Below are 9,825 nucleotides of genomic sequence, written 5' to 3'. Positions count from 1 at the left end.
TTTGCCACATCTACTGTTTCTTTGGAAGATTTAATAAGCCTGTTGGCAATAGTAATGTATTTTTGTTTTAGGTTTCTTGATGGCGTTTTTTATTCTCAATCTATTATCATATACAAATTTTACATCAGGTTGGAATATGAGTTCTTAATTTCTTTTCCGACGTAATTTCTATTCTGATGTATTTTTGTTGCTTAGCTTCAAGGGAACCGCTTCATCAACAGTGATTTTAATCATCAAATATCCACTAACTACCACAATTTTTAGGTTAGTGACCTAGTTTTTGAAACCCTGTAGGGTCCCTTGGAGGGGAGGGGGCGAGACCCCCCCTAGGTTAAGAACCAATGGTCTAGATTACAAGACCTTCCAAGATCGACAATGTGAGTCATCCTGTTTGTTTACATTCTTCTGTTCAGTTCCAAGACAATCCACAAAAAGGTCTTGTCGTTTATTAACAAGTTTAACTTCTTTATATGCGTTTATTTCCCAAGTGATACAGAGAGTAATCTTCACCAGTTACCCAGTTACCAAGACCCAGTTACTTCAAGACCCTTCTCCTATACTAGGTCACAAAGTACTGCTCTCTTTCTTTTTCTTCTTTTTCTTGGACTTCTTCGTTGACTTTCCATCCGTGTCGGGGCTCTCCTGAAGAATACTCCAGATGCTTAAATTCTTCGTGAGGTCTCTCCTGTTTCTTGAAGACTCAAAGGTGACTCCCCAGGAAGCCGTTGGAAGAAGACTCAATTCTTATTTGGTAGTCCTTGGAGGTAGGTAACCACCTGTGGGAAGAAGAGATCGTGAGAGAGAGGGAGGGAAAAAAGTGTAATAAAATATCAAGATTAAGATTAGGCATGATTAGGTGATTTGGATTAGGTACTTACTCGTGATAGAACCTGAGCTGCTGGTAGAACCGGAGCTAGAACTGCCGAAACCGGAACCTCTGGTACCAGCTCCAGTCGTTCCAAAGGATGACGTACCGGTCCCAGTACCTCTGGTACCGGAGGTTCCGAATGACGAGATTCCGGTGCCAGCTCCTCTTGTACCGGCCCCTGCACCTCCGAAAGATGATGTACTGGAACCAGTGCCTCTCGTACCAGACCCTGCAGCTCCGAAAGATGAAGTACCGCTACCAGTACCTCTGGTACCGGACCCTGCAGCTCCGAAGGATGATGTTCCGGTGCCAGTACCTCTCGTACCGAGCCCTGCAGCTCCGAAAGATGAAGTACCGCTACCAGTACCTCTGGTACCGGACCCTGCAGCTCCGAAGGATGATGTTCCGGTGCCAGTACCTCTCGTACCGAGCCCTGCAGCTCCAAATGATGAAGTACCAGTACTAGTACCTCTTGTACCGCTCCCTGAAGCTCCGAAGGATGATGTACTGGAACCAGTGCCTCTACTACCAGACCCTACAGCTCCAAAGGCTGAAGTGCCGGTACCAGTGCCCCTTGTACCGGTCCCTGCAGCTCCGAAGGATGAAGTACCGGTACCAGTGCCTCTGGTACTGGACCCTGTAGCTCCGATGGATGATGTGCCGGAGCCAGTACCTCTCGTACTAGACCCTGCAGCTCCAAATGATGAAGCACCGGTACCAGTGCCTCTTGTACCGGTCCCTGAAACTCCGAAAGATGATGTACTGGAACCAGTGCCTCTACTACCAGACCCTGTAGCTCCAAAGGCTGAAGTACCGGTACCAGTACCTCTTGTACCGGTCCCTGCAGCTCCGAAGGATGAAGTACCGATACCAGTGCCTCTACTTCCAGACCCTGCAGCTCCAAAGGATGAAGTACCGGTACCAGTACCTCTTGTACCGGTCCCTGCAGCTCCGAAGGATGAAGTACCGGAGCCGGTCTGCCCATAATATGAAGTACCGGAACCAGTTCCTCTCGTACCGGAGGTTGTGCCTCTTAAACCGGAACTACTTGCTCCGAAGGATGATGTACCGGCACCAGTGCCTCTAGTTCCGGGCCCAGTAGTTCCGGAGGATGTACTGCTACCAGTTCTTCTTGTACCGGACCCAGTCGTTCCAAAGGATGAAGCACCGGTACCAGTACCTGAAATACCGGACCCAGTTGCTCCGAAGGATGATGTACCGGTACCAGAGCCTCTTGTACCTGTCCCTGGAGTTCCGAAGGATGAAGCACCGGAACCAGTGCCTCTAATACCGGACCCTGCAGCTCCAAAGGATGATGTACCGGTACCAGAGCCTCTTGTACCTGTCCCTGCAGTTCCGAAGGATGAAGCACCGGAACCAGTGCCTCTAATACCGGACCCTGCAGCTCCAAAGGATGATGTACCGGTACCAGAGCCTCTTGTACCTGTCCCTGCAGTTCCGAAGGATGAAGCACCGGAACCAGTGCCTCTAATACCGGACCCTGCAGCTCCAAAGGATGATGTACCGGTACCAGAGCCTCTTGTACCTGTCCCTGCAGTTCCGAAGGATGAAGCACCGGAACCAGTGCCTCTAATACCGGACCCTGCAGCTCCAAAGGATGATGTACCGGTACCAGTACCTCTTGTACCGGACCCTGCAGCTCCGAAGGATGAAGTAGCGGAACCAGTGCCTCTTGTACCGGTCCCTGCAGCTCCGAAGGATGAAGTAGCGGAACCAGTGCCTCTTGTACCGGAGCCGGTCTGCCCATAATATGAAGTACCGGAACCAGTTCCTCTCGTACCGGAGGTTGTGCCTCTTAAACCGGAACTACTTGCTCCGAAGGATGATGTACCGGCACCAGTGCCTCTAGTTCCGGGCCCAGTAGTTCCGGAGGATGAACTGCTACCAGTTCTTCTTGTACCGGACCCAGTTGTTCCAAAGGATGAAGCACCGGTACCAGCAACTGTAATACCGGACCCAGTTGCTCCGAAGGATGATGTACCGGTACCAGTGCCTCTTGTACTGGGCCCTGCAGTTCCAAAGGATGATGTACCGGTTCCAGTGCCTCTAATACCGGTCCCTGCAGCTCCAAAGGATGATGTACCAGAACCAGTGCCTCTTGTACCGGACCCTGCAGCTCCGAGGGATGAAGTAGAGGAACCAGTGCCTCTTGTACCGGACCCTGCAGCTCCGAAGGATGAAGTAGCGGAACCAGTGCCTCTTGTACCGGACCCTGCAGCTCCGAAGGATGAAGTAGCGGAACCAGTGCCTCTTGTACCGGAGCCGGTTTGTCCATAATATGAAGTACCGGAACCAGTTCCTCTCGTACCGGAGGTTGTGCCTCTTAAACCGGAACTACTTGCTCCGAAGGATGATGCACCGGCACCAGTGCCTCTAGTTCCGGGCCCAGTAGCTCCGAAGGATGTACTGCTACCAGTTCTTCTTGTACCGGACCCAGTCGTTCCAAAGGATGAAGCACCGGTACCAGTGCCTGTGATACCGGACGCAGTTGCTCCGAAGGATGAAGTTCCTGAACCAGTGCCTCTCGTTCCGGACCCTGCAGCTCCAAAGGATGATGTACCGGTACCAGAACCTCTTGTACCTGTCCCTGCACCTCCAAAGGATGATGTACCTGTACCAGTGCCTCTCGTACTAGACCCTGCAGCTCCAAAGGATGAAGTACCGGTACCAGTACCTCTTGTACCGGTCCCTGCAGCTCCGAAGGATGAAGTACTGGTACCAGTACCTCTTGTACCGGTCCCTGCAGCTCCGAAGGCTGAAGTACCTGTACCAGTACCTCCTGTACCGGTCCCTGCAGCTCCGAAGGCTGAAGTACCTGTACCAGTACCTCTTGTACCGGTCCCTGCAGCTCCGAAGGATGAAATACCGCTACCAGTGCCTCTTGTACCGGAGCCAGTCTGCCCATAATATGAAGTACCGGAACCAGTTCCTCTTGTACCAGATGAAGTCGCACCAGTAGATAAACTTCCAGAACCTGTGCTGCTGGTACCAGGTCCAGTTGCACTAATGGCTGAAGTACCGGAACCAGTTCCTCTAGTACCGGGACTAGTCACTCCAAATGATGAAGTACCGGAACCAGTTCCTCTAGTACTGGGACTAGTCACTCCAAATGATGAAGTACCGGCACCAGTGCCTCTGATACTGGACCCAGATGCTCCGAAGGATGACCCACTGGTACCAGTACCTCTAGTACCAGTTGATGTAAATGATGAGGTTCCGGCACCGGTGCCTTTGGTACCGGATCCAGTTGTACCAAAGGATGAAGTTCCTTTGGTACCGGTTCCGATCAGATTGGTATGTGAGCTACCGAACCCGGTGCCTCCGGAGAGAGAACCGGTCGAACCAAAGTGTGAGCTACCGGAACTGGAACCGGAGCCTGCTGAGCCGATGCTTCCAGTACTCGAACCAGCAGAACCGAATCGTGAGCCACCGGAACCGGTAGTAGTGGATCCGGAATGACTGCTGCCGATGCCGGAGGTGCTTCCGGAACCACGAACTCCGGCTATGGATCCAATTCCTGTTCCGGTTCCGGAGAAGGTGGCGGAACCGATACTCCCACTCCCTCTGTCGATGCTGCCTCCTCCCCGGATTCCCACTCCGCCTCCGGTACCTAAGGAATCCACGCGGGAGGTGCTGAAGGTGCTCTGGCTTGAGCCTCTGGTAGCAGCGCTACCGACACCGGTACCGGTACCAGCACCGGTACCAGTACCTCGAGTACTGGTAGCTCCGGATCCGGCAGATCCTCCGGTTCCTGTTGTCGATCCAAAGGCCATTATTGCAGGGGTTCTGTACTTGTAGCTGGTGACACCAGATCCGGTAAAGATGCCGGTTCCGGTACCAGGGCCAACTCCTGCTGCTGTTGCGGCGCTGCTGAAACCGGAACCGATGCTACTGGAACCAGTGCTGCCTCTGGTACCTGCTCCCGTTGACCCGGTGGCTGATGTTCCGGTTCTCCTTGTACCGGATCCAGTTACTCCGATAGATGATCCGGAGCCAGTAACTCTTGATCCTGTTCCAGTATGACTGAAGTGTGAGGTACCGGAACTGGTGCCCCTTGTACCGGATCCAGTCGTTCCTACAGAAGCACCGGAACCAGCGCCTCTAGTGTCGGAACCGGTCCCTCTAGAACCGGTTACGGAGGAACTGAAATGTGAACTGCCAAAACCGGTGCCTCTTGTGTCGGAACCGGTGCCTCTAGAACCGGGTGCGGTACCAGCAGAACCAACTGAGGTGAACCGAGAACCAGACCCAGAACCGGATGAACCGAAGTGCGAGCTACCGGGCCTAGAACCAACGGAAGTTCCGGTGCTTGAGCCAGTAGAAGTAAACCGTGAACCGCTGGATCCGGTGCCTACGGAACCGGCTCCGAATTGACTACTACCGGCACCGGCACCAGAAGAAGCGGAACCGGCACCTCCAGTTCCGGTTCCAGAGACACCGAAGGTGCTTGAGCCTCCGATACCCGATCCGGTAGCACTACTAAAGCCTGTACTGCCACCAAATCCGGTACTTCCGATACCGGACCCACTCCCGGAACCGCCATGGGCACTTCCTCTTCCGCCATGGACGCCGGATGAGACACCAGCCCCGAAGGCACTGGATCCGGTTCCGGTTCCGGTTCCGGCCCCGGTCCCACTTGGGGAACTGGAGGACGAGAACTTTGACGTTAAGGAGCTAGAGGTGAAGCTTGAGCTTCCGGGTCCTCCCGAAGAGAAAGAACTTGAAGGACCCTGGTGGAAGGATCCAGAGCCACCAGAGGTTCCGGTGGGGATGAGGTTGGTTTTCAGGAGTCTGGGGGAAAGATAGACATCCTTATATTAAAAAATGTATATGCGTATATATATATATATATATATATATATATATATATATATATATATATATATATATATATGTGTGTGTGTGTGTGTGTGTGTGTGTGTGTGTGAGTGTGTGTGTGTGTGTGTTGTGTGTGTGTGTGTGTGTGTGTGTGTGTGTGTGTGTGTGTGTGTGTGTGTGTGTGTGTGTGTGTGTGTGTGTGTGTGTGTGTGTGTGTGTGATTTTTTCCGGTTGTTCGCGAAATTTTGACATGTCCTTTTGGAATCAGAGCCTTTTTATTTATTTTTTTTATTGATTAATTGATAGATTGATTGATTTACTGATTCATTCATTTAATGATCTATTTTTTGAGTTCTGACTATCCTTCACAATTTTTTGACATGACCTTTCGGATTCCGAACATAAAAAAGTAATTGAAATCTCAAAATGCTCCGACATCAAAATAAGGTTTTGCAGGTTCACTTCACCTAATGCATGTCACGTTAACGTCAACTATAACAACAACAAATTGCAAAACACGTTGCCAGATGCATGTGCTAGTCGTGTTTGTTGAGTTGTTACATAGAAAATGGATTGCGGTGCTCAGTCTCCTCCTGCTTCTTCCATATAAGGAAGTTGGTGATATTGCCATACAAAAAATAATATGATGGTGAATATTTTTCCTAATTTAGTTATTTTCGGCCACCGAGAAATTAAGGTTATAGGAACTACTAACGGGACTTTAGTGCCGGGATTGAGTTATGCTAAGATGATGACTTGAGTTTATTTTCTATATTTTTTATTTGTCTATTTATTTATTTATTTTTATGTTTATTGTATGCAATCTGTTCGCAACAATTTGACATTTAAGCTCTGCCTCTTTCATGAAACCCTGGATCCTGATTGGTGGATATTGTTTCTATCATAACAAAAAACGCAGGTAACTGTTACCTTAATTAGATAAAAGGACACTATTTATTTTTTAAACAACTTATATATATATATATATACATATATATATATATATATATATATATACATATATATATATATATATATATATATATATATATATATATATAAGCAAAACTTTTAGATTTGGACACGCTATCGTAGCGTGAAAAAATCGTGCGACTTCCTTATTAGGGAAAAGTGGGAGGACCATAACAGCCAAGTTATAATGAACGGGCCTTGAACATAGTTGTTATTTCTATATATAAGTGTGACCGTCCAACATGTGCAAGAGGGACAGAAATAGCTGGAGAAGAACGTATACAAGGGTTCCGCCCAAGGATATATAGGCAGTATCGCTTGGATTAACCATGAAGGAGAGAGAGAGGGATGCGTGAAAGAGAAACGGATGGAGATGCCCCTCTCCCATGCCTATCAATCTCGCTCTGTAGGTGACAGTTGAATAGAAAAAAAAAAAAAAAATAATAAATAGATAAAAAGATAGCCGTAGGGGTCATACAAGCGGGGACCCACGCTCATAGGCTTTGGTGACGTCATCATCGAGAAGAGAAGATTCCGATGTCGTCACGACTTGGGAGGAAGCGAAGCAACCAACCCACACTGCGCGTGCGCGCATCTTCATCCCGATGACGCTCGAACTTGGCTGACGCCTGGAGATTTCATTCAGTCTGAGTTATACTACGGATCCTGACTGACGGGGGAGGGGGAGGGAGAGAGAAGGGGGATGGGGAAAGGAGGTGATGGGGAGAGGAAGGGAAGAGAAGGGAAGGGGAGTGGAGAGGAGGCGGAGGGGGAAGGAAAAGGAGGGGCAGGGGGAGTTAAGGGAACGGGCACAGGTGGGGATGGAGGGGAGGAGGAGGAGAAGGAGGAGGGTAATGGTGAAGGGGAAAGGGAAAGGAAAGGGTGGTGATGGGAGAGGGGAAAGGGGAGAGGAGGGGAAGGGGGAGGGGGAGATAGGGGAAGGGGCAGAGGAGGTGATGGGGAGAGGAGGGGGAGGGCAAGAGTGAGGGGTGAGGGGGGAGAAGGGAAGGAAGGAGTGGTGATGTGGAGGAAGTCATTCAGTTAAGCTTCTCCCCCCCTAAACCCACATCCTCCTCCTCTTACTCCTTCTCCTCCTCCTCCTCCTCCTCCTCCTCCTCCTCCTCCTCCTCCTCCTCCTCCTTCCCTACTCCATATTCTGTTTATGTTCGATTCTCAGATGAATTAAATCATCTGACGTCAACCAGAAGAACATATGTCAAGTATGCCACTGCGTTGAAAGTAGTATATTATAAGTAGTTTTCTCCATTATTGGGAATCTCTAAAATTCTGAAGACTCCTAATATTCGCAACGAATATCAGAAAGTGCTTCTGGTATTCGGAATAGGGACAATTATGTACAGGAATTATGTTCACTGTCTCATCCTCTCTCCTTAACCACATTCCAATCATCTCCATGATAAAATAAATTACTATAAATTAGTAAAAAAAAAAAAAATCATAATGAAAGCAATTACAACTTTTTTTTTTCTAATTAAAGAGAATAATTTCGTTCGCTGTACAGGCGCTGAGCTATCTTTCGTCCGATTGTTGCTGCAGAACTGCAGCCCGCAACTTTCGGCAAGGAATCTGATTATATGCTGGTGGAAAAGATTTTCCTCCAGTATATCAAATGACATTCTACATATTTTTGTTGAGAAAACAATATAGCTTGCCCTATAGTGATTTGACGGCGGAAAAAGTTCTGGAGGTGGGCGGTATCAATCGGAAATTGAATGAAAAATAGCCCCGTGTCCTATTGTCAGGCAGTGTTATCAAATTTAGAAAAACTAGATTTTAACAACCTAGTGAGGGATGTGCACACGTCTCTTGCTAGGGACCACCAACCCCGAGTGGCTGGTATTCGCTCTCCGGAGAGAGCCCGAAATCTCTTTCCATCAACTCAGACTATTTTCTATATTTTTTCACAAAAAGAGAGATGACAACCGGTGACTGATCATCTACTACTAAGACTACACAGACAACAGTACAACGTTTTCTCCCAGAGAGATCGTTGGTGGTTGCTATGAGGCTCCGGTAAGAAATGAAGAAATAGAGTTAAATAGAATAAAAAGAAAATACAAAGAATAAGTAATGCAAATCAAGCTAAACTAAAAAAAAGTGTAAGAAAAATAAATACACCAAGCTAGAAAAAAAAAAAAAAAGAGGAGGGAGAGGAATGAACAAAAATGAAATAAGGTACGATAGAAATTGGAAAAAAAGAGTGGAGCAAAGGTACAATAAAACGAGAATAAACGAAACAAAAAGAGAATGAAGTAAAACAAAATATACAATAATAAAAAGAGGAACTTACGATGCAATAGAAGAAGCCGCCTGCCCAGGACTGCTGCCCAAGGAGCTGGTGTCGAGGTTGCCCTTGAAGGGGGTTATTTCAAGTTTGACCTCAGGTACTTTCTGGTCGTAGGATCCCGGCACAGGCTCGGCCAGGGCAGCCAACCACACGGCCGCGCTAAACAACACCAACCGCACTAGAAAAAAGGAAAAAACAAAATCGACCTTTTTCATCGTGAGGCAGGATATCAAGGATACCAATCACCGATGATATTTTTCTTGATGGTCTTTTTTTTTATGAGGGGTACCAATTCCGTCATTAGGAAGATATGATTACTAATAGTCTCTGAAGAAGATGTGAGAATCAAATTTTTTATATATATTCTTAGGGTCTCGCGTGAGGAGACCTAAAGAAGACTCTTCAGGTCTTCTTCGGCACCTCGAGGGTCAAATCTTCGAAGACTTCAGGATCCACAAAAAAAAAAAAAAAAAAAGACTTTGAGGTTTCTTACTTTTGTGTCTTCCCGTGTCCGGACAGAGGAAGCTCCGGTAGTGGGAAGGATATTCCGGACTGTGTGTGACTGATGCGGGGTGCCGGCTTTTATACCCCCACGCGGTCCACCTGCGCGGTGAGAGAGCCACACGGGTTTCCCTTGCGCAAGTCAACTGCCAGGTCACGTGACGAGAGGGGGGAAGGGGGGAGGGGGGAAGGGGCGGCTGCTAAGGGAATAGCCAGGACAGTTCCCACGCTAGGAATCAAGAGGAACTTGAAGAAGTTGGAAGGAGAAATGTTTATTTGCATTGTTTTATTTGTGTGAGTATTATGATGATTGAAGGGAAGTGAAGGCTTGATGAAG

At 48.3% G+C, this 9,825-nt stretch overlaps 1 protein-coding gene across 1 annotated transcript; it reads right to left on the bottom strand.

Moving 5' to 3' along the window:
- Positions 1–462: 462 nt before the first annotated feature.
- Positions 463–9,586, bottom strand: LOC143021772 (uncharacterized). Its single transcript, XM_076179487.1, has 4 exons — positions 9,481–9,586; positions 8,991–9,165; positions 879–5,680; positions 463–776 (listed from the first exon to the last, which is right to left on the bottom strand). Coding segments are annotated over exons 1-4 (5,010 nt in total). The 5' UTR covers positions 9,482–9,586; the 3' UTR covers positions 463–744.
- Between the last annotated feature and the right edge of the window lie 239 nt (positions 9,587–9,825).

Source organism: Oratosquilla oratoria, chromosome 42 (genome assembly GCF_046742065.1).
Source record: "Oratosquilla oratoria isolate Oo_2021 chromosome 42, ASM4674206v1, whole genome shotgun sequence".
NCBI classification, from domain to species: Eukaryota; Metazoa; Arthropoda; class Malacostraca; order Stomatopoda; family Squillidae; genus Oratosquilla; species Oratosquilla oratoria.
The sequence above is the reverse complement of the archived record's forward strand: the minus strand, read 5'-3'. Positions and strand labels throughout refer to the sequence as shown.